Below are 23,856 nucleotides of genomic sequence, written 5' to 3' on the forward strand. Positions count from 1 at the left end.
TGGCCCACACTTGTAGTCCCAGCTACTTGGGAGGCTGAGGCAGGGGAATCGCTTGACCCTGGAGGCGGAGGTTTCGGTGAGCCGAGATCATGCCACTGCACTTCAGCCTGGTCAACAGAGTGACACTCTGTCTCCAAAAAAAAAGAAAAAGAAAACCTTTCCCAGATGCTCCCACCATACTTATCTCCCCTGTTGGCCAGGCCTGTCCTGTGCCCATCCCTAGCCTAGTCATTGCCTCAACCCAGTCAGGATTTGCCCCCGAATCTGGAGCTAGGGTTGCTCTTGTTCCATCCAGAGGAGAAGGAAGAGTGAGTGGTGGGGAATCAGGTGGGAACAGTTGGTAGGGGTAGCTCTAAGGATTAGTGAGAGTGCATGGATGTTCCTGGCAGATGTTCCTGGTTCAGTGCTTTGCATGATTATCCATGAATAAGTCCTATTGTTTATGACAAAGTCCAGATAGATGTGTTCAGCTACCCTGTGCTGAAGTCTGGAGCCATTTAGCACAGCTGGAACAGCCACATTATCAGAGCCAGTTCTGAGTTTAAATCAGTTGCATTCTGTAACAAGGAAGCATTGGGCTCACCAGACAGCATCAAGACAGGGACGCCTTCGTGAAAGCTCATCTCCTTGCTGTTTATGGTTTATTATCTTTTTTAAAAAACAAATATATGGCAAATTTTATGTTTTGTACATTTTACCACAGTAAACATACACACACAAATGTAACACAGGCTTAAAAAAATATCCTTTCCGCCTTCTTTCTGAGCATTAATGTGTACTTGCTCTGGGTTTCAAGCTGTTCCAATCTGTCGGCTGCCGGCCATCTGCCTTAGCACGATCAACAAACCTGGTCAGGGCACCCAGTCTGCAGAGGCTGCTTTGCTTGAGCAGACCTGCTCCACTGGCATTCCATTCTGTAGCCCCACCTGTGCTATTGTCAGGAGGGGGAGAAAAGGAGAAAGAAAGCAAGTGGCCTGCGGTGCCACTAGACTGAAATGATAGCTGGATACTGGCGGATTTTCACTTGGTGTTTTGGATACGTATATGTTCGCATAGTTGATTGTACTGTTCAGTCTTGTAGTCTGCTTTTTAACCTTGTTACTGATACCATATCATTTTTTAAAAAGACTTAGAAATATAGGATGTATTTTAATTTACTTAGCTGTTCCCCTGACATTAGACTTAAATGATTTTTCCAGGTTTTTGCTCTTATAAATATGCTGTGATGATTATTTTTGTGCAAAATCTCTATTTATGTTTCACATGATTTCCTTGGGGATCGATTTCAAGGAAGGGTTACTAGGATAATACTACCAGCTTACTAAAGTGCCTTCTCAGTCCTGCTTACATTGTCTTTTCTTTTTTTTTTTTGAGACGGAGTCTCGCTGTGTCGTCCAGGCTGGAGTGCAGTGGCCCGATCTCAGCTCACTGCAAGCTCCGCCTCCTGGGTTCACGCCTCAGCCTCCGGAGTAGCTGGGACTACAGGCGCCCACCACCTCGCCCGGCTAGTTTTTTTGTATTTTTTAGTAGAGACGGGGTTTCACCGTGTTAGCCAGGATGGTCTCGATCTCCTGACCTCGTGAGCCGCCCGTCTCAGCCTCCCAAAGTGCTGGGATTACAGGCTTGAGCCACCGCGCCCGGCCTCCATTGTCTTTTCAAAATGGATACAGCGTGTTTATTTTTTATAAGTACTAATTCTAGTCTTTTTTTTTTTTTTATTTTAGGAAGTAGAAATGATGAAAGCTGCCTATCGGAAAGAGCTAGAAAAAAACAGAAGCCATGTTCTCCAGCAGACTCAGAGGCTTGACACTTCCCAAAAACGGATTTTGGAACTGGAATCTCACCTGGCCAAGAAAGACCACCTTCTTTTGGAACAGAAGAAATATTTAGAGGATGTCAAACTCCAGGCAAGGTAACTTTCATCAAGAAAGGCTTTTGTGTTTTTATTAAGTGGAACTTCCTATATTCTGGCTGGTCTGTATCTTTCAGAGGACAGCTACAGGCCGCAGAGAGCAGGTATGAGGCTCAGAAAAGGATAACCCAAGTGTTTGAATTGGAGATCTTAGATTTATATGGCAGGTTGGAGAAAGATGGCCTCCTGAAAAAACTTGAAGAAGAAAAAGCCGAAGCAGCTGAAGCAGCAGAAGAAAGGTAGGAACAAAGAACTGATTAACAACCTTGGGATTAAGCTGTCAATTACAGCATAAGGACTGTGTCACATGGTGTGGGAAGCAGTTATAGCTGATTAGACAGGGCTGCAGCGCTCAGCTCACTCCATTTCAGAGACCCACTCTGACGTTCCTTTCCTCCAAACGTCCAGTGATCTCTTCATGTTCCTTTTCCTGGCCTTGAGTGCCTCCATACAGCCACAGGAAGTGTTCACACTTAAGATTGCCACCTAGTATCCCTAGTTGTGACTTAGGTTTCTCTTGATGAGATCTCTTGCTTGAGTCCAGTATTATAAAACAGAGAGTGGGCTAGCAGAGTTCAGCATCAGTGTGAGTGAGTGTCAGTGTAATTCCACATCTTCCAAATGTGGACGCTCCAATCACCAGCTCCTTCTTTCCTCCCGGGCTTTCTTACAGGCTTGACTGTTGTAATGACGGGTGCTCAGATTCCATGGTAGGGCACAATGAAGAGGCATCTGGCCACAACGGTGAGACCAAGACCCCCAGGCCCAGCAGCACCCGGGGCAGTAGTGGAAGCAGAGGAGGTGGAGGCAGCAGCAGCAGCAGCAGCGAGCTTTCCACCCCGGAGAAACCCCCATACCAGAGGGCAGGCCCGTTCAGCAGTCGGTGGGAGACGACGACGGGAGAACCGTCTGCCAGCATCCCTACCACTGTGGGCTCACTTCCCAGTTCAAAAAGCTTCCTGGGTATGAAGGCCCGAGAGTTATTTCGTAATAAGAGCGAGAGTCAGTGTGATGAGGACGGCATGACCAGTAGCCTTTCTGAGAGCCTAAAGACAGAACTGAGCAAAGACTTGGGTGTGGAAGCCAAGATTCCCCTGAACCTAGATGGCCCGCACCCATCTCCCCCGAACCCGGACAGTGTTGGACAGCTACATATCATGGACTACAATGAGACTCATCATGAACACAGCTAAGGATGGTGGTCAATCAGTGTTAACTTGCATATTGTTGGCACAGAACAGGAGGTGTGAATGCACGTTTCAAAGCTTTCCTGTTTCCAGGGTCTGAGTGCAAGTTCATGTGTGGAAATGGGACGGAGGTCCTTTGGACAGCTGACTGAATGCAGAACGGTTTTTGGATCTGGCATTGAAATGCCTCTTGACCTTCCCCTCCACCCGCCCTAACCCCTCTCATTTACCTCGCAGTGTGTTCTAATCCAAGGGCCAGTTGGTGTTCCTCAGTAGCTTTACTTTCTTCCTTTCCCCCCAGAATGGTTGCGTCCTTTGAACCTGTGCAATATGAGGCCAAATTTAATCTTTGAGTCTAACACACCACTTTCTGCTTTCCTGAAGCTCAGATTACTGGGTTGGCTCTCAGTTAGACCAGGTAGTTTGTTGCATTGCAGGTAAGTCTGGTTTTGTCCCTTCCAGGAGGACATAGCCTGCAAAGCTGGTTGTCTTCACTTGAAAGCCGTCACATGAGACTTTTCCACTGCTTTTTGATTCTGAAGTTCAGCATCTAAAGCAGCAGGTCTAGAAGAACAATGGTTTATTCACACTTACATTCTTTTGGCAGTTCTAATAAGCTTCCTAGAAAGTTCTGTGTAAACAGAAGCCTGTTTCAGAAATCTAGAGCTGGCACTGTGGAGACCATACACCCTTTGGGAAAGCTCTCGTCCCTTCTTCCCCCACTACCTCTTATTTATTTGGTGTTTGCTTGAATGTTGGTACTATTGTGACCACAGGCTGGTGTGTAGGTGGTAAAACCTGTTCTCCGTAGGAGGCAAGGAGCAGTCACTGGGAGAGGTTACCCGAGAAGCACTTGAGCATGAGGAACTGCACCTCCAGTCCATCTCAGCTTGCTGGGCCTTTTGTTAAACCTTCCTGTCTGCTGGCCTCCCTTTGTGTGCACATGCCTCTTGTTCATGTCAGCTTATTTGTGACAGTGCAGCAGAAAGGCTCTGAAGGTCCAAAGAGCTTCTGCAAAGTGTATGTGACCATCATTTCCCAGGCCGTTAGGGTTGCCTCACTGTAGCAGGTTCTAGGCCACCAGAAGGGGGGCAGCTTTTTCATACCAATTCCAACTTCCAGGGGCCGACTCTCCAGGGAGCGATGTCATCACATTCTCCATGTTAGTAATGACAGAGCAGTCTAAGCAGAGTCCGGGAGAATGTTGGCAAAAGCTGGCTGTGTATGCCCACTAGGCTGCCCCACATGCTCACGAGAGATGACACTAGTCAGAAAAGTGGCAGTGGCAGAGAATCCAAACTCAACAAGTGCTCCTGAAAGAAATGCTAGAAGCCTAAGAATTGTTGCCTCATGTTCCAGCTGAGGCAGGGGAGAGTTGGTAGGAAGGAGCCAGTGAACTTGGCTTTCCTGTTTCTATTCTTTCATTAAAAAGAATACAAGGATTCAGTCATAAAGAGGTAAAAAACTGTCATGGTACGAAATCTTAGTGCACACGGAGGCTTCGAGCACTAAAGAATAAAAGTCTTTTTTTTTTTTTTTTAGCATGGCAATAAATATTCTAGCATCCCTAACTAAAGGGAGGTAGACAGTTGGAGACTCTATGTCACCCTGGCTATACCAGCAGAAAACCTGTTCAGGCAGGCTTTCTGGGTGTGACTGATTCCCAGCCTGTGGCAGGGCGTGGTCCCAACTATTCGGCCTAGTACAGGCTGGCAGTTGGCCCTGAATTGTCAGATGTGGAGTATTACTGACACCACATGTTTAATTCAGCTTTGTCCAAAGGAAAGCTTAAAATCCAGTACAGTCTAGTTTCCTGGTTCAGTTTTAGAAAAGGAAAACGTGAACAAATTTAGAAAGGGAAGGAAATCCCATCAGTGAATCCTGAAACTGGTTTTAAGTACTTTCCTTCTAGAGATCTGTGCCACAGAACAAGATACCAGGCATTTAAAGCTTTTTCCTTAATTGGCAAAGGAAAAGAGGCCCAGATGAAAAAGAAAAAAACATTTTAGAAATGGGCAGGTTGTCAAAATAAAGGGAAGAAAGGGGGCAGCATGGACAGAGGCCTAGGCTTGAAGCTCCATGGACATGTCTGCGCAGGGCCCTCAGCTCGTCCATCCAGCCTGGGTGTCCCTTTCCTCAGCTTTATAACAAAGGTGGCTCCAAGCTCAGGTGCCTCTGAGTTCTAGGAGGCTGTGGGTTTCACGCAACCACGGTTGGGAGAATGAGACCTGGAGTCATGTTGAAGGGGCCCAGCCTAAAAATGTAGGCTTTCATGTTGCAAAGAACTCGAGTCAGTAGTTAGGTTTGGTTTGGTTTTGGAAGTGATAAACCTGCCAGGAGTCACTTGGTCATGCTGCAGTGAGTAGTTGTAAGGATGGAAAGGTGACAGTAGGACTCTTGAGAGGCAATCCAGTCCTGGGCAAAGGTATTGGTACCGTAAGCGTTAAGGGCAGAGTCTATCTTGAAACCAATTAAGCAGCTTGGTATTCATAAATATTGAGATTGGATGGCCTCCATCCAGAAATCACTATGGGTGAGCATACCTGTCTCAGCTGTTTGGCCAATGTGCATAACCTACTCGGATCCCCACCTGACACTAACCAGAGTCAGCACAGGCCCCGAGGAGCCCAAAGTCTGCTGCTGTGCAGCATGGAATTCCTTTAAAAAGGTGCACTACAGCTTTAGCGGGGAGGGGGATGGGAAGACGCAGAGCAGATGAGCTCCCGAGTCCCTGCAGGTGAATAAACACACAGATCTGCATCTGATAGAACTTTAATGGATTTTCAAAAAGCCATTGACAAGACTCTGCCATAAAGTCTATAAAAATTGTTATTATGGGATTGGAAGAAACACGTGGTCATGAATATAAAAAAACTGAAACCCAAAGGTAGGAAGGTCAAGGTCACTTCTGAGATGGAGAAGTTGTGTAAGGTATCCTTGGAGAGGAGTGTTAGGACCAGCATTACTAAGGCAGGTGGGCAGACAGTGGCCTCTCTAGGTGTGCCCACAGAGTTTTTCAGGAGCGAAAACTGCCTGACCTTTGGGACTAAGCTGCAGAACCTTCTTACTAAGCTTGATGAGTGAAGAGGCGAGAGGTGAGCTACTTTGTGAGCCAAAGCTTATGTGACGTGGTTGGGGGAAATAGTCCAAACTGTTCTGAGAAGGTGAACTGTTACAACCCAGGAACAGGTCCTGGAAGCCACTGACCATTAGAAAAATTCACCCACCATGCCGCACATTACTGGGTAAAAGCAAGAGCAGCAGGGAACAAAACTCCAGACTCTTGGGCCATCCCCATTTGCAACAGCACATGTAGTTTCTGGTATATTTGTTGAGAAAGATAAAACTCTAGCAGTTGTTTGGAGAAGTATGTATACAATGGTTCTGGGGAGGAAAGGATCTGTGAGACCACAGAGGCTCAGACTCGCTGTTAAGAATAGAAAACTGGATATGTGTTTCATGTAGCCAGCAGAACCGAAGTGTGCTGTGACAAGCCAATGTGAATTTCTACCAAATAGTAGAGCATACCACTTGAAGAAGGAACTGAAGAGCAAACAAAAGTTCTCCACAGCGAGCCTCACCTTATCTCACTGAAAGCACTGAGGTGGGAGGAGGCCTGTGCAGGCTGGAGGAGGGTTTGGGCAGCGCGAAGGCCCGGCCAGGACCTTGGTGAGATGGAGTGCCGCCCGCCTCCTGCGGATACTCTTGGAGAGTGGTCCCCCCAGGGGGCTCTGTCCCACCTGGAGAAGAAAGCTGCCTTGTGTGGAGTGACTCAAATCAGTACACCTTATCTGCTGCACCTTCACTCTCCAGGGTACATGCTTTAAAACTGACCTGCAACAGGCGTTGGAAAAATGTATCCAGTCTGAAGATGTTTGTGTATCTGTTTACATCCAGAGTTCTGTGACACATGTCCCCCAGATTGCTGCAAAGATCCCCAAGGCATTGATTGCACTCGATTAAGCTTTTGTCTGTAGGTAAAAACAAGTTTAGGTCGAGGACTGGCCCCTAGGCTGCTGCTGTGACCCTTGTCCCACGTGGCTTCTCTGTCCGGAACTCTTCCATGTGCCCAGGGGAGCATGTTCCTGTCTCTTCCATGCCGTCCTGCAGTCTGTATCTGCTCGTCTGAGGGAAGAGTAGCTGTAGCTACAAGGGAAGCCTGCCTGGAAGAGCCGAGCGCCTGTGCCCACGGCTTCTGGTCATGAAACGAGTTAATGAAGGCAGAGGAGTTTCCTCCTGGCCTCCCAGCGCCACATTACCCACCCTCTGAGATAAGTAGGCTGGTTTAACCATTGGAATGGACCTCTCAGGGGAGATCCTGAGAGTCTGAGAACCCCCAGACCAACCCCTCCCTCCCTTTCCCCACCTCTTACAGTGTTTGGACAGGAGGGTATGGTGCTGCTCTGTGTAGCAAATACTTTGGCTTATGAAAGAGGCAGCCATGCATTTTGCACTAGGAAGAATCAGTAATCACTTTTCAGAAGACTTCTATGGACCACAAATATATTACGGAGGAACAGATTTTGCTAAGACATAATCTAGTTTTATAACTCAATCATGGATGAACCATGTGTGGCAAACTTGCAGTTTAAAGGGGTCCCATCAGTGAAAAGAAACTGATTTTTTTTTAACGGACTGCTTTTAGTTAAATTGAAGAAAGTCCGCTCTTGTCAAAAGGTCTAAACTTTCCCGCCTCAATCCTAAAAGCATGTCAACAATCCACATCAGATGCCATAAAAATGAACTGCAAGATAAAATGGTACAATCTTAGTGAATGGGAATTGGATCAAAAGGGTTTGCTGTCCTTCTTAGAATGTTCTAAAACGTCAAGGCAGTTGCTTGTGTTTAACTGTGAACAAATAAAAATTTATTGTTTTGCACTACTCTGCTGTGTGGACATGGAGTGGCTTACACTGGCCTTGGCAGGCTTATAGGTCAAGCGGGGCACTAGTCCAAAGATACAAAGCCTTAGGGTCTGGTTTGGCTACCTTGGGTGACTGGAGGAGGAACCTGACAAATAATGGATTTGGGCTTTTGTCTCTAAGAAGACTCTTTTTGTTCTGGCAAATTATCTGGCGCACAGCCACCAGTCCTACCTGTATCTGCCTCAAATTCATGTTCTTCCTCAAAGAGTGGCCAAGTGGCATAGTGTGGGAGGGGGTGACTCGAATCCTGTCTCCAGAGAAACCCCCAGAGCCAGGCTGTCTGTAGGGGTGTGTTGTTCCTCCGTGCTGGCATGCTGGGTGTCTCGGAGTCCTTTTGGTGGCACTGCATTGACACTTCAGTGCTGCAGAGCTTGCCCTCCTGAGCCTTGCTGGTTGTGTTAATGTGAGTGTGCCAAGGAGACAGTGCAACACCCAACACTCCTTTCTCCATGCCCTTCAAGGGCTTTGGAAGAAGGCCAGAAACTGCCTTTACACAATTTTGACATCCACCCTGGCTTATGATCTCTTGGCCTGGACTTCCATATAAGGACCAGGGATGAGTTTCATTTGCGATGTGGCTTTCAATTGCTCGCCTCTGCCTGGCTGTGTCTGGAAATCAGCATTGCTCTGCCCGTTTTATTTTTATGTATTTGTTTGTTTATTTATTTGAGACAGAGTCTCACTCTGTCGCCGAGGCTGGAGTGCAGTGGCCCAGGCTCGACTCACTGCAACCTCTGCCTCCCAGGTTCAAGTGATTCTCCTGTCTCAGCCTCCCAAGTTGCCGGGATTACGGCGCCTGCCACCATACCCGGCTAGTTTTTTTGTATTTTTAGTAGAGACGGGTGTGCATCATGTTGGCCAGGCTGATCTCAAACTCTTGGCCTCAAGTGATTCACCTGCTTTGGCCTCCCGAAGTGCTGGGATTACAGGCGTGAGCCACGGTGCCTACCCTGCTCTGCCCATGTTAATGGTTGAAGCAACTCCTTTGAGACTAAGACTGGGAGGTGGCAGTTTTTAATTTCTCAGGAAAATTCAGGTTTTCTTATCTGATTAGATCTCTAACTAGACCTCCCACCCCTGGAGGAAGATCCGAATGCTGGCCCTCTGGAGCTTGGGCATGAGCCTCTTAGAAGCTGACTGGAGACAGGCACGCCCCCTTGCCCCTTGCCTAGGGCGGCCTCTCTCTGCTGTCTGCTGAGGCTCTGCATGTGTGGCTACTGCCCAGTGTCCTTTGATGTCTTAGGGGAGATGGAGGTTTTCTTTCAGGGATAAATCCCAGGAAACCAAGCCAGGCAGAGAGGTGGTAGAATACTTTTTATTCTCGACTGTCTCCCCCTGAGGAAGCAACAATACAGAAGCTAAGTCGTCCCCTGTGAAGGGAAAAACCAACAGTCAGACATTACTTTGGGCAAGCTCAGAAGCCAGGGACACATTTTACAATGTTTGGGGTTCAACTATGCTGTGAAAACCAGGTCACTGCCCTTGCTCAGGAGCCATAAAATCAGAATTCTGGCTTCTGTCATGGTCTCCCTCTCCCAAGTAAAGGAGAAGGGAAGGTGGGTTTATTCCCCTTTGGCTGTGGTCCAGAGAACTAAACACACTGAGTTCTGGCCGGACGCGGTGGCTCACACCTGTAATCCCAGCACTTCGAGAGGCCGAGGTGGGTGGATCAGTTGAGGTCAGGAGTTCAAGACCAGCCTGGCCAACCTGGTGAAGCCCCGTCTCTACTAAAAAAAAAATACAAAAATTAGCCAGGTGGGGTGGTGGGTGCCTGTAATTCCAGCTACTCAGGAGGCTGAGGCAGGAGAATCGCTTGAACCTGGAGGTGGAGGTTGCAGTGAGCCAAGATCATGCCACTGCATGCCAGACTGGGAGGCAGAGTGAGACTCCGTTTCAAAAAATAACAATAAAATATAAACACACTGCGTTCCACATGCTCACCCCCACTCCATCCTGGAGGTGAGCATCCCTGGCTCGCAAACAGCATGTGCCTCGACTACAGTTGGGGCTGGTGGTGGGGCAAGGAGCGGATGGTCTCCAGCTTGGTGGCTCACTGCAAAGCTGCAGCCCGCAGCAGGGACAGGCCTGGCACTGGAGCCGGATGTGGCTCAAAGAGGACCTAGGTGACAGTTCAGTGCCCTCCTTGGACCCTCTACCACGCCATCTGTTTGGGCAACTCCTGTAAGTGGGTTTCCTCTTCATCAGCACGGAGCCTGATGCTTAGAAGCGGAAACATTAGAAGTTAAAGCAAGAGGGCCGGGCGTGGTGGCTCACGCCTGTAATCCCAGCACTTTGGGAGGCTGATCACAAGGGCGGATCACGAGGTCAGGACATCAAGACCATCCTGGCTAACACGGTGAAACCCCATCTCTACTAAAAATACAAAAAATTAGCCAGGCGTGGTGGTGGGCGCCTGTAGTCCCAGCTACTCGGGAGGCTGAGGCAGGAGAATGGCGGGAACCCGGGAGGCGGAGCTTACAGTGGGCGGAGGTCGCGCCACTGCACTCCAGCCTGGGCAACAGAGCGAAACTCTGTCTCAAAAAAAAAAAAAAAAAAAAAAAAAGCAAGAGAGAGAGAGGAAGTCTCAGTAATATATTGGCTGATTCCCTTTGGGGTTGGTAAGTGGCAGGGGCCGTGGGTACCAATGAAAAAAAGACCAACCAGTAACATCCAAATTAAATAGCAAAGCTCTCCACCGATGTAGCTCCCTGGCTCTGAGTTACAGTTTCCCACCAGGAGGCCTCCAGGGCGGTTTTGAACATCCCCTGGGTTTGAGGCTGCCTTTGGTGAGCTGTCTACACTTGTGTTTAGTGGCCCCGGGCTGGGTGCCTATGGCCTGGGCAGGACGAGCGGCTCCCCTGGTGCTCTCCTGGCGTGCCTGGGGCTCACTCACGTGCTGCAGCACCTTGCGTGGCAACTTCTCAGAGTGGGCGATCCATTCTTTCATTAAGTCTAGCACGAGGGGGATGAGGCTGACCACGCCTCCGTAGTGGTTCCGGGCCTCGTCACAGCTGAGGTGGTTCACCACGTCATGAGGGTATCTGCAGGATGGCAGGGGCCTGGGTGAGCCCATGCTCCCAGGACTTGCCATGCTGTGGCAAGCAGCTGCCAGACCTCAGGCATAGCAGAGTCACCTGGGGAAGCTTTAGAACTGGACACACAGCATGCTCAGGCTCTCTGTCCCCAGAGATTCTGGCAGACCAGGCCTGGGGTGCCACAGGCCCCAGGTAATTCTGGTGTGAAAGACAGGAGGTGCAAACCACAGCCCCATGGTCCGTAGAAACCTGGGTTGGGGGTGAGGAACTGGCTGGCCCATCGCTCTGGCTCATCTCACCCTGGTATCTACAGAGCTTCCCCAGGCTCTGGCCCACTGTCCTGCGGGCTCCCAGGCTGTCAGGATGAGGAGCCCTTGGTGGCAGTGCTGCTGCCCCTGGGAGGCAGCTCTAGCGTCCACTTCTTTGCATGTCAGTGAGGATTTCTGTGGGCTTCCGGGGGCAACTGCTCTGGGCTCTACAACTGCTTCTCCACCTGCCTGGTGCTAACACCCGTGAGACACTTGGTGTCCTGCCATGTCTACGATGCTCGTAAAGAAAAGGTTTCGTTGAATCCGAGTCATTCCAGTAAATGAGTGGAGACTGGAATTTCCTGCCCAGGGTGGTCTAACGGGAGCCACATGATCCAGGCAACAGGAAAGAAGCAGGACAGAGGCCTCCCCACAGGCACACACGGGGCCTCAAAAGCAGCACCAGAGGGACTTACTTTGCTCTGAGGCTGCTTAAGTCATTGCTTTGGCTAACGAGGGTTTTGCATTTCTCGAGGAGGTTGTTGGTGACTGGGGTGCCAGAGTGCACGGCCTCAAAGTGCTGGCAGAGCTTACTCAGCTCTGAACAGATGTCCAGGAACATGAGCAGAATCCGCCGGTCTGTGGAGTTGTTGCAGTAGTGTTCCGTGTAGCTCTGCACCTGCAAAGGCCACCGCCACATGAGCTGGGGACATGCCAACCCGGGTCCTGGCTGGCATATGGTGCAGATGTCCAGGAGCTCCCACCCTACTCCCTCCCACCCTCCATGATTCATGGGGGAGATGCAAGTAACGCGTAAGCATTTTAAGATACAGACCACTCTATATAGTGGTATCTCTCTCTATGGATGGATAGATGGATAGATGGATGGACGGACGGATGGATGGATGGATGGATGGATGGATGGATGGATGGATGGATGGATACACAGAGAGATGATATGAAATTAATGGATTGGCTGGGCACAGTGGCTCACACATGTAATCCCAGCACTTTGGGAGGCTGAGGTGGGCAGGGATCACTTGAGGTCAGGAGTTTGAGACCAACCTGGTCAACATGGTAAAACCCCATCTCTACTAGGAAAAAAAAAAATTAGCCAGGCGTGGTGGCACATGCCTGTAGTCCCAGCTACTCAGGAGGCTAAGGCAGGAAAACCACTTGAACCCGGGAGGTGGAGGCTACAATGAGCCGAGATCACGCCACTGCACTCCAGCCTGGGTAACAGAACAAGACGCCATCTCAAAAAAAAAAAAATTAATTAAATTAAATGGATGGATGGATGGGTAGATAGATAGATGGATATAAAATCAAGTGTTCCAGCACCATACAAAATGCTTTACAGGCCTGCTCTCACTTGTCTTCATCTAAAGCCTACACACTGAGTAGGTACCTTTTTAAATTCTCATCTTACAGATGAGTACCATGACATGAGCACTGGAGGTCTGGAGAGGTGAAATAACCTGCCCAAGGCACCAGTGGCTTAGTTGGATGTTGTCCCCAGCTCAGTGGCTCTGTGCCCTACCCCTCACCTGTCCCCATGCCACCTGAACCAACCACCACCTAAAGCAAAAGGGGGCTGCCCCCTGACTTAAGGCCACAGTGTCTGTCATCCCACTTACAGAGTTCATTGTGAGAAATGCCAGCGTGGGCCACCCATACTGAGGAGGAAACAGCAGGGACTGGAATCCTTTGGGCTTCAGCTGTACTATGTTCACAAGCTGGAGGAAGGAGGGGCAGGCGAGTAAGTGGAGCTTATTGGGTTACCAAGTGACTGCATCCGAGGTTGGGCCAGAGCGGGAGGTCTGATCTTGTGCTAGGGAGGAATTGGCTGTGGTTCAGGCCAGGTTAACAGACCCATTTCACAGTCAGATGGTTCTACTCTCCACAATCTGATGACAGATGCAGGTATCACCTCCTCCAGCACCCACAAAGGTCTACATCTAAATCAGGGTTTTCTTGCTGTAACCGTTTGCCTTTTTGTTGCTAAGGGATGTTTCCCCAAACAATCTGAAGTGCTTCCTTCTCCAGGATTGCCAGCACACAGCAGCTTTGTAAGGGGGAGAGGGTTGACACACATACCCTCAAGGGCACCTGTGGGGGCTGAGGACGAGGAACCTGCCCCAAGGTGTAACTACAACAGAGCATTGGTGGGAGGACTGGGGGGCGGGGCACGGTGTGCAGGGAACCTTTGGACACTTTTGGTTTAGGGAGGGCAGGGGAGGGGTAAGAGGCAACTCAGAACACAAGGCCACTATTTACCAAGAGCCTTCAGTTGACCTAAGGCAAGAAGGCCACTCCCTTATGCATTGATATAGATTCTGGGAAGGGACACTTGTTGACTTTTGAAGCTTCTGGAGGATGGACGAAAAAGGATGTAGGCAGCTTCTTTCCTTTCTTCCCCTGAAGTCCAGGTTTACAGAAGAGGAAGTTTATTTTCCAGTAGCTCAGGGGCTGCATGCATGGGCAAATATGGCTAAATTGGCTAAATGTCACAAGTCGGTGAATCTGGGTGAGGGTTATATGGGTCCTGCTTTTCTGTACATTTAACTTTTTTTTTGAGAGAGAGAGAGAGGGTCTTGCTGTGTTGCCCAGGCTGGAGTGCAGTGGTGCAATCTCGGCTCACTGCAGCCTCTGCCTCCAGGGTTCCTGTGATTCTCATGCCTCAGCCTCCCGATTCACTGGGACTACAGGTGCGTGCCACCACACCTGGCTAATTTTTGGATTTTTAGTAAAGATGGGGTTTCACCATGTTGGCTAGGATGGTCTCAAACTCCTGGCCTCAGGTGATCTACCCACCTCGGCCTCCCAAAGTGCTGGGATTACCAGCATGAGCCGCTGCATCTGCCCTCTACATTTAACATTTTTTTGAGTTAAAAAATCAAGGAAACATTTTACCAAAATTAGAAAAAAAGTGGTTTTTTTTTTCATTTTTTTTTGTTTTTGTTTTGTTTTGTTTTTTGAGACAGAGTCTTGCTCTGTGGCCCAGGTTGGAGTGCAATGGTGCAATCTCAGCTCACTGCAACCTCTGCCTCCCAGATTCAAGCAATTCTCCTGCCTCAGCCCCTGATGAGTAGCTGGGATTACAGGTGCCTGCCACCACGCCCGGCTAATTTTTGTATTTTTAGTAGAGACAGGGTTTCACCATGTTGGTCAGGCTGGTCTCAAACTCCTGTCCTCGTGATCCACCTGCCTCGGCCTCTCAAAGTGCTGGGATTACAGGCATAAGCCACTGTGCCTGGCCAGAAAAAAAGTTTTTAAAGGATGCTGCTGTTCCTCCCGAGCCTGTTTCTCCTCTGCAGTTCTGAGCCCTGCGCCTGTTCCCACCCATCTTGGGGCAGTTACCCTTCCACAAGCTGACTCCCTCCAAGCTGCGAAGGGCCGGCCTGTGTGTGTTCCTAACTGCACTGCAGCTCCAGCCCCTAACTTCCTGGAAGGCTCATTTGGTCTTGAGGCCTCCAAGTCCTGCAGAGCAAACCTGGACAGCAGCTAACCCTGGAGGAGATGCAGGTTAAATAAAAACATCTGCGAAAGCACCTGGCAGTGTGCTTGGCATCCCACAGTTCCTCAGCTCCCAGTGGAATGTGATGGGAGGGACAGGATCCCTCTGGTCACCAATAAATCCCCAGTTTTCTATGGGTGACCACCGAACCTGCATCACAGATGAGGACACGGAGGCACAGAAAGGTGAAGTCACTGGCCCGAGGTCACCACAATGGCACATGGTAGAGCTAGGACTTAAGCCCCAGCTGGCTGAGTCTTAAGCCTGCCTCTTTAACTGCTGTGTTATTCACTTACATATTTGGGCCCCAGTGGTTTCATCTTTCATGAGAGGGGGCTGGGCTTGTTGCCCCTCGGCCGGGGTCGGGGTCGGGAGCCCCACCTGTCCGATGCTGGAGATGGGCCGGATCTTGTCGTGGGCGTTCTCCCTGCAGTGCTCCAGAGCGGCGGTGAAGGTGAGCTGCTGCTGCTGGAAGAGCTTGTACTTCTGCTCGATGCTGCGAAGTGATTCTTTCACCTCATTCATTGTCTTCCTCTGTGGTCATTTACGGGAGAGGAGGAATCTATGGGGAGAAAGAAAGAGGATAGTGATGAGGTCCCGGGACCCAAAGCTTGGATCCAGCTCTGGAGGGAAGGACTGTCAGGTGAGAGGGATACCCACGGCCCCTCTCACTGGAGCACCTGTGAGCGCCTCCCCACAGAAGAAAGCGCGGCCCTGGGAGGCTGCACACTTGTCCAGACCCCCAGGCTGTCCATGACACAGCTGAGCCTGACCTCGAAATTTACCCTCCATGAACACATTCTTTGCCATGAAATGTGACTTCTTCCCTCAGCTGTGGACAGAGTTTCTCTGGTTCTGTTTCTCCAGATGTGGGTAACTACATGCACACACATGCATGTGCACACACACAAGCACATGCATATACACACACAGCCTCCAATCCCTCACTGTGGTGTCAGCAAAACCTGGGATCAAGGGATATACCACAGGATATAAAACCAGGAGATTATCAGTTTGGATCAAATTATTTTAAAGCATCTGCCGCTCTGCAATAGGTGGGAAAGTCTGGGAATTCCTTCCCATGAATTAAGCGGGGAGAAGAATCAATACTAGACTGTCTAGTTTGAGAAGATGTGAGTCTGCCTGCTCTGGGCTGGGGGCAGGAGCCTTGGTCTCAGGTTTGCGCATTCTCAGGACAGGGCTGGTGGCTAGTGGACTGCTCTCTGACCCTGTTAATTGCTGGAATACCATGATCAGTAACATGGAGGCTGTGAGGAGGGCTCTCTCTTGGCACCTCACAGACTGTCCCTGCTGTGATTTGGGTGGTCCACAGAGCATCTACAGTCCTCCTGTGGGCAGAAGAGTCTATGGGTGTGTGCTCCACGACATCACAATTTTGCTGAGTGCATGCAAAATGCTCCAGACCACAGATTTCTATCACATTAGAGCGGGAAGGGACTCAGAAAACCAACTCCCTTGAGCTGCTACAGGGAAAGTGAGGCTCAGAGGGAAAGGTTTTGCCCAGGGTGTCACAGCAAATTTGTGCCCAAGACACCCTGGATCCTAGGCTTCCTTACGTCTAACCAGCATCGTCAGTGCTGCCACGCTCGGCTGCCCCTCCACTGCCTCCAGAACAAAGTCCGGGCTCGAATGTGTCACCACATGAGCAGGGGTCAGAGAAGGCAGGGGTCAGGTCAGGTCTAGTCCAAGGGAGATGTTGGAGATGGAAGGGGCCAGAACATTTAGCACGGACTGGGGCAGGGAAGGCACATTCCAAGCTTCCAAGCAGGTCCCAGGTGGATAGGAATGAGAACAAGACGAGGCTGGGAAATATTTCTTTCTGCTGTGTCCAGAGCAGGGCTGGAGCTGGGGGTCCAGCTTGAACCCAGGAGGTCAAGGCTGCAGTGAGCCATGATTGCAGTACTGCACTCCAGCCTGGGGGACATAGTGAGACCCTGTCTCAAAAAACAAAACAAAACAACAACAACGAAAAACAGAGGCGGGGTAGGGGGAGTATTCCCAGTTGATGCAAGAGGAGACGACATTAGAGGAATGAAAGGAAACACAGGAACAGACCAGGAGATGGCCTCTGCGAGATGATGGGTGTGGTAAATCAGGGAACTTGGAGGAGGCTGGGGAAGAGGCCCTTTAGCAAGATGGAGCCCAGCCACGGAGCCTCTATCCCTGGAGCCAAAAGCCAGCAAGGCTGCGTTAGAGGAGCCACCTTAAGAGCCACTGAGTGGGTCTCCTGGAAAGACAAGAGTATGCTTCTGCAGCAGAGCCACAGGGCTGTGACTATCAACAGACACAGGGGCAGTTGCAGCTCCCCTGGGGTGGGCTGGGGCCAGGGCCAGGGCAGGCAGGGCAGGGGCCTCTTTCCAGCTCAACCTCCTATGGAAAGGAGAGCTGAGGGTGGGGAATGAGGTGGGGGTTTATGACGCCTGCCATGGTTTACTGACACCTGCCATATCCTCGGCTGGTCCCCACCACATGGAGCAGACACGCTGACTTACTTACGCACAGTGGTTTTCTGTTGCGCCTCCCATGGTGTCCGGCTCACCCAGGCCCAAATAGGGCGAGATGAGGAAGGCACTTGCCTCCGTGCAAACTTTAGGAGGTGCCAAAAAACTCAGCAAGCAAGATAAAAATAGGCCAGTCATAGTGGCTCACACCTGTAATCCCAGCACTTTGGGAGGCTGAGGCAGGAGGATCGCCTGAACCCAGGAGGTCAAGGCTGCAGTGAGCCATGATCGCAGTACTACACTCCAACCTGGGTGACACAGTGAGACCCTGTCTCCAAAAGAAAAAAAAAGAAAAGCATCTTGAGTAGCTGGGATTACAGGTGTGTGCCACTACACCTGGCTATTTTTTGTATTTTTAGTAGAGATGGAATTTCACCATGTCAGCTAGGCTGGTCTTGAACTCCTGGCCTCAAGTGAACCACCTTTCTCAGCCTCCGAAAGTGCTGGGATGACAGGCATGAGCCACTGTACCCAGCCCCAAAAACATTTTTTAAAGAAGGGGTCTTGCTCTTTCACGCAGGCTGGAGTGTGGTGGTGTGATCATGACTCACTGCAACCTTGACCTCCTGGGCTCCAGTGGTCCTTCCGCCTCAGCCTCTTGAGTAGCTGGGACCTCAGGTACGTGCCACCATGCCTGACTACTTGTTTTCTTTTTTTTTTTTGTAGAGATGGGGTCTCCCTATGTTGCTCAGGCTGGTCTTGAACTCCTGGGCTCCAGCAATCCTCCCACCTCAGCCTCCCAATGTGCTGGGATTAGGAGCATGAGTTGGCAGCGTCAGAATTTGTAAAGAAAAGATTGCTGCACCTTGCCATATTGAAACCTGAGGCAAAAGGAGAAATCAGTAATACTGAGCCTACCTTTACTTAAATTTTTGACATGTTACTCTAAATGGATTTTAGGCATTATTTTTGATTTTTAAAAAATACTGCATTAAAGGCCGGGCGCGGTGGCTCAAGCCTGTAATCCCAGCACTTTGGGAGGCTGAGACGGGCGGATCACGAGGTCAGGAGATCGAGACCATCCTGGCTAACACGGTGAAACCCTGTCTCTACTAAAAAAATACAAAAAACTAGCCGGGCAAGGTGGCGGGCACCTGTAGTCCCAGCTACTTGGGAGGCTGAGGCAGGAGAATGGCGTAAACCCAGGAGGTGGAGCTTGCAGTGAGCTGAGATCCGGCCACTGCACTCCAGCCTGGGTGACAGAGTGAGACTCCGTCTCAACAACAAAAAAAAAAATTGCATTAAAACGTGAAAAATGTCCACCTCAATGATTGAACTATTGGCATTCCCTTAAGTTTTGTGCTGAGAGTGCATCCCTTGCCTTGCCCTAATCTTGGCCCAGGGCTTACAAATGACTCAAAAGGTGAAGCTCCAGGAGAGTTAGAGAGAGCACATAGGTGGAGCTCCGGGGAGAAGGGGCGTGTGCCCTTTTGGCCTGGCTTTTCCCCCATCATGGTGAGAGCTGTGGTTGGTAGAGGTTGAGAGGAACTGACTCTGTTCTTGATCCTAGCAACTTGTGACATGCACACCAGGAATGTCATGAGAGGAGCTGGAGCCCTGGAATCACAGAGGCCTGGATTCAAATCCTGGTTCCACCCCTTCTTGCTGACCTTGGGCAAGCTGCCCATCTTCCCTAAGCCTCAGTGTGCAGCAGCCTCCCAGCCTGGGGTGAGCTGACATGAGACCAGAGGTGCACGGCGTGGACCATGGCGCCCGGAATGTGGTGGTGCTATCATCAGAATCATCAACGCGACTGTGGCTGAAGCGTGTGTGTGTGCAATGGCAGGGGACACCATCACAGGCATGGTGTGTACCTCAAAAGCAGCAGGAACTGCTAAGGGCTTGACCTCCCGGAGGAAGGGATGTTTGAACCCCGACTTGAGAAGAAGGAGGCTGTGGAGAGGTGAGACAGGTGTGCAGTGGGGGTGGGACCCTGGGCTAGAGGTTGGTGTGTGGGGACGTGGGACTGTGCAGAAGAGGACAGTGGACAGGGTCAGGCTGAGGGACCCCAGTGTCAGCTGAAGCATTTGAAAGAACAGCAGAAGGCTTCTAAGCCAAGAGGGTGAAAAGCACTTCATGCATTCATTCACTTGTGCGTTCCTACTGTGTGCCAGGCACTATTCAGGTGCTGGGGTGTCCAACAAGACTCCCTGCCCTGGAGGAGCTGGTCTTTCACAGGGGAAGGCAGACCATGCGGAAGAGTGAAAGGAACAGCATTTTAGGTAAGGAGGAAATAAAGCAGGGAAGCAGGTGGGAACCTGGAGAACGAAGGGCCACTGTCTGCTGGAGGGGCATTTGCAGGAGGAGGGTGGGTACGGTGCCCGGACAGCTGGGGCTGTGCTCCAGCCCTCAAGGAGATCCTGGCCTGAAGAAGGGTGGCTCACTCCAGTCCTCCTAAGAACAGCGCGGGTCACGGGATGGGGCTCTAGGACATGTTAGCTCAAGTCCTCACCACGGCCTTAGAGCCAGGTACCATGGTTATCCTCACAGGATAGATTAGGAAGCTGAGGCCAGATAAGGAATGGGCAAGTCAGGACTTCTTGCTCAGCTCTGCCTGGCTTTATAAAGTCTGGGCTCTTAACTTGGATCCCTCCCTTCTTTCTCCCTTCCTCCTTCCTCCTCCCCTTCTCCTTGGTAGTACTTAGAGACAAACACACCAGACATCAGACTGACTGTGGAGGTGAGGATAGGGAATGCGAAGGGCCTGAAGAGCTGCCTGACCTCTCTAGGGTTCAGCCACTGACTAGAGCCCTAGCCCTAGGCCTCACTTCCATGACCACTAGACTTTCCCTTTTCCTTGACCCAAAGCAAGGAGGACTAAACATTCAGGGGGCTGCCCTTTGTGTGCCCAGCTCCCTGTCACCCTCTCGGGGCTTCCTGGGGTTGTCAAGTTCTCCAGGGATACAGCACTACCTTGGCTGGTGGCCCCAAGAGCCGCTGAGAGCAAAACTGACTCTGTTCTTGATCCTAGCAACTTGTGACATGCACGCCAGGAATGTCATGAGAGGAGCTGTAATAAGCTATCCGAAGTGATCGTCCCTTGAACGAGAGCCACTGCAGCCAAATTAGTGCGGATGAAAGGCACAGGGTATGGGCACTTCTCGATCTGGGGGAGGAGGGAGGAAAAAAATGATTACCCATAGGTTTTAGGCTTTAATTGATTTGTATTTTTCCAGGCTGCTAAAGAAGATTAAATCATGGTAGGAAAAGCGCCTAGGGCTTAAAATAAATGAGGAGAAAGGCGAGTCATTTCAGAAATGTCCAGGAAGCAAACCAAACCTCTCCAGTGCAAATGGCAGGCATGGCTGTTGTGTTCTTTGTTTAGGGGGAGGCAGTTTCCTTTTCTTCCCCAGCTATCTTTACAGTCGGGTTTGACAAGCCTACCAAGGTGTGCGCACTTTGAGGAGGCGGTTTGGAGGTGAAGAGGCAACAGTGCTGGCTTTTACATTGGGAGGACATGTCTCTGGGCTGCTGGCTGGTAGAAAAGGGCTTTAGCTGGAGCCTGGATGTGGAGTTCATGCCCTGGCTCTGCCCGATTTAATCAGTGGCCCTAACCAAGATTTCTCCCTTTTCTGTGCCTCAATTTATCCATCTGTCACATGAGAGAGTTTGGATTAGCCTCTTCTTCAAGAGGCCTTCTGGTTCTAAGGCGGTATGATCAACAACTGATGAGGAAAGAAGCCCAGAAAGGGGAAGTGACTCGCCCAAAGTTACCCAGCCAACCACTCCTCATTGTTCTAATCCTCCAATTTCTCATCCGTAAAATGGGAATGAAGGTGCCTATTTCACAGGGTTGTTGGAACGATTAAATGAGATACTACTACTAATAGTAGCCCCATATATTGTGTGCTTACTGCATGCCAGTTACTCTCCAATACATTGGCTCCTGAAATCCTTCAGCAGTTCCTGCTTCACAGGCGAGGAAAGTGAGGCACGGAGCCAGTAAAGAGTTTGCCAAGCTCGCACAGCAAGAAGTGGAGCCAAGACTTGAATCTGGGGCTGTCTGCACTGACTGTGCCATTTTCCCTCTCCATAAGGTACAGAGACAACAGAGTTTTGCCGGGAGCACAAAGTTAAGAGTTCAACAAACTCTTACAGTTCCTACTATTCATGGCAACAGACAAGAGCTCCCTATTCAGTGTTGCGACTAATAAAATATCAAGCTGCCCCGTACCACTGGGAATTCACACGACTCGAAAAGCTCCGTCTCCAGCGCAAACCTTCCCCTCGCCACCCACCCAGACAGCTATGCAGGCCCCTCCATCCTCCAGACCCCTCCATCTCTCCATCCTCCACCCCAGCTTCCAGTTTCTGACCCAGAGGCCGGGATGGGGTCCGAATGGGCCCACCCACAGTCATCGCTGTTTACCCTTGCTTGTCCTAGAGCGCTCTTCGCTCCACGGAGCACCCAGAAGCTGAAGTCACTCCGTGAGTGTCGGTGCCCCGGAGGGTAGGGGAGGCCCGTCCCAGGACTTGGGAGGCGAGGGTGGGTGGGGAGGTCGGGCGAGAAGGGGCGGGGCCGCTGGCCTGATTGTTACCGCCGGTGCCATAGCAATCAGGTCACGTGGCGGCTGGGCCAGAGCCGGGGAGCCGGAGGTGGGGTCTACCCGGGCTCGACGCTAGGAGCTGGGCTGAGGATTTCCACCCAATCCTCGAACCTCCGGCCTATCCCATAGACGCCCCTCCCTCTTCAAACACCCTCCCCCACATTTATTCCCGCATCTCTATTTTAAAGATGGGGAAACTGAGGCACAGGGAGCGGGGCCGGGGAGCACTGACAGAACCAGAAGCAGGGTCCGCTTCGGAGGGCCGACCTGCCCCTTCTGGGTTTCGTCGAGGGTCTCAGATACGAGGAGGCCCAGCTGGAAGCCACCTGAGGGTTTCCCCCGCTAAGATGCGCAAATGGGGAAAGCGAGGCCGGGGTTTGGGAAAGAACTTGCCCGAGCCGCAAAGCGCGTCAGCCGATGAGGTCGGGGCGGGGGCGACCCGCGCGACCGAGGCTCCGGGATCTGGGCCCGGCGCGGAGCCTGCAGGGCGGGGCTGCGGCGCGTGCTGATGACGCAAACGGCGCGGCGGCCCTAGCGACGCGGTTACTAGGGAGTGGCGCGCCGCGACCGCTACATGGACTCGACCACCGCCCCGCACCGTATCCCCCCCGAGATGCCCCAGTACGGGGAGGAGAACCACATCTTCGAGTTGATGCAGGTGACCGGACACCCCTGCCTGTCGCGACGCTGGCGGCAGCTCCGGAGCCTCCACTGCGACGTCGGGTGCGCGGCCGGGACCCGTAGCTGGGGCCGAGTCGTGCGCCCACTAAGCGGCCCAACTCGGGGTGTCCGATTCGTGTGTCGCCGTGACCCCGAGGGGGCCTTCGAGCTGGGGACGCCCCTGGCCCTACCAGGGTTTGCCTCAGGCGGACCCAGGGGGAGGAAGGGGGCCACTTGAGCCGAGATTTGGTCCTGGCTGTGCCGCCAGCGGGCCTTATGGTCTGGAACCAGTCTTTTCCTTGTCTCGGTTTCCCCACCTGTGAAATGCCTGGTTGGAAGAGGTGGTCTCCCAGGGGCTCTCCTGGCGCTGACAGTTCCCATCTGTCGAATTTGTGGGGAGCCCCTCGGCCCAGGTTTCTGAGGTGGGCATTGTCCGAGTTCAAGCTGGCATCTCCATCCTCGGAGAGGGCTGCCTCCGGGACAGCAGCGTCTCCCACTCTGGTCCCTGCCCCTCAGGGCCTGACGTCCCCTGCAGCTCCGAAGCTCTCATCCTGGCTCCAGGCCTGACTGGGCCCCTAGCTCACCGTGTGACTTTGGCCTCCGCCAGGGCCCCAATTTTCCCTTCTGCACTTGGTGGAGGTCAAGGCTTTCAGGAGCTGGAGGGGATGAACTCTCAGCCACTCAAAGGTTCTGCGAGGCAAAGGGAAGCTGGAGCTCAGTTTTCAGAATATTTGTCTACTCACCAGGGTACACCCCATCCCCAGGGGCATGGCATGGAGGGCATAGTGGTGTCTGTGGTCATTTGAGACTCTGCCCTACACACTAGATAGCTGAGCCCAAAGAAACCCGTGTCTGTACCTCCATCAAACACATTCCCCTTGGAAAGTGTTAACTGATAGAGGGAGAGCAAGAGATTCCTAAAACTGCTTGACTGGCCAATCACAAATAAAATAGCTAGCTGGGTTAGAAGTCAGCAGGTCAGGGCAGGATGGGGGAGCATCTGGAGTCCTGCTGTCTGCTCTAGAGAACCTGGTGTGTTTTCCACAGTGATTGTTGGAGGAGTTGCCCAGGAAAGCTTTTCCTGATTTTGAAACAGGGTCTTGCACTGTTGCCCAGGCTGGAGTGCAGTGATACAGTCATGGCTTACTGCAGCCTTGAACTAGGCTCAAGCAATTCTTCTGCTTCAGCGCCTCCAGAGTGACTGAAACTACAGGTGCAGGCCACCATACCTGCTTAATCTTTTTTTTTAATTTTAGTAGAGACGAGGTCTTGCTATGTTGCCCGGACTGGTCTTGAACTCCTG

At 51.3% G+C, this 23,856-nt stretch overlaps 3 protein-coding genes across 12 annotated transcripts in view; 2 read left to right on the top strand and 1 right to left on the bottom strand.

The window, feature by feature from the left end:
* The window catches only part of TSC1 (TSC complex subunit 1), a 56,119-nt gene extending 48,136 nt beyond the window's left edge, over window positions 1-7,983 (top strand). For 4 of the 5 annotated variants that reach the window (XM_030919583.1, XM_030919585.1, XM_030919584.1 and 1 more), the window contains 3 exons: window positions 1,725-1,912; window positions 1,990-2,151; window positions 2,586-7,983. In XM_030919583.1, the coding sequence (XP_030775443.1) occupies window positions 1,725-1,912; window positions 1,990-2,151; window positions 2,586-3,105 (870 nt within the window). In that variant the 3' untranslated portion in view covers window positions 3,106-7,983. The remainder of the gene's footprint in view (window positions 1-1,724; window positions 1,913-1,989; window positions 2,152-2,585) is intronic. The other variant, XM_010372820.2, reaches the window with a different exon arrangement.
* Window positions 7,984-9,322: 1,339 nt separating this feature from the next.
* Window positions 9,323-22,403, bottom strand: SPACA9 (sperm acrosome associated 9). 5 transcript variants are annotated; one of them, XM_030920317.1, is made up of 5 exons: window positions 22,287-22,403; window positions 15,206-15,386; window positions 11,784-11,986; window positions 10,918-11,065; window positions 9,323-9,394 (listed from the first exon to the last, which is right to left on the bottom strand). In XM_030920317.1, exons 2-5 carry the CDS (start codon window positions 15,347-15,349, stop codon window positions 9,383-9,385), a joined length of 507 nt encoding a protein of 168 aa, XP_030776177.1. In that variant the 5' UTR covers window positions 15,350-15,386; window positions 22,287-22,403; the 3' UTR covers window positions 9,323-9,382. The 5 variants fall into 5 exon arrangements, with proteins under 5 accessions (XP_030776177.1, XP_010371127.1, XP_010371124.1 ...); XM_010372825.2 differs by lacking the exon at window positions 22,287-22,403 and adding an exon at window positions 21,716-21,833; XM_010372822.2 differs by having other exon boundaries at window positions 9,324-11,065.
* AK8 (adenylate kinase 8) overlaps window positions 21,918-23,856 on the top strand; it is a 163,408-nt gene continuing 161,469 nt past the window's right edge. Inside the window, exon 1 of one of the 2 annotated variants that reach the window (XM_010372821.2) lies at window positions 21,918-22,551. In XM_010372821.2, the coding sequence (XP_010371123.2) occupies window positions 22,468-22,551 (84 nt within the window). In that variant the 5' untranslated portion in view covers window positions 21,918-22,467. The remainder of the gene's footprint in view (window positions 22,552-23,856) is intronic. The other variant, XM_030920315.1, reaches the window with a different exon arrangement.

The sequence above is a fragment of the Rhinopithecus roxellana genome, chromosome 16 (assembly GCF_007565055.1).
Source record: "Rhinopithecus roxellana isolate Shanxi Qingling chromosome 16, ASM756505v1, whole genome shotgun sequence".
NCBI classification, from domain to species: Eukaryota; Metazoa; Chordata; class Mammalia; order Primates; family Cercopithecidae; genus Rhinopithecus; species Rhinopithecus roxellana.

Excerpts from the sequence above, each read along its gene's own strand:
- SPACA9 (XM_010372822.2), bottom strand. The coding sequence starts at position 15,349 with ATGAATGAGGTGAAAGAATCACTTCGCAGCATCGAGCAGAAGTACAAG. Across the intron at positions 11,987-15,205 it reads CCATCTCCAGCATCGGACAG|GTGCAGAGCTACACGGAACA; the intron begins GTGGGGCTCCCG and ends TGGCCTTTGCAG. Across the intron at positions 11,066-11,783 it reads TTAAGCAGCCTCAGAGCAAA|ATACCCTCATGACGTGGTGA; the intron begins GTAAGTCCCTCT and ends GCCATCCTGCAG.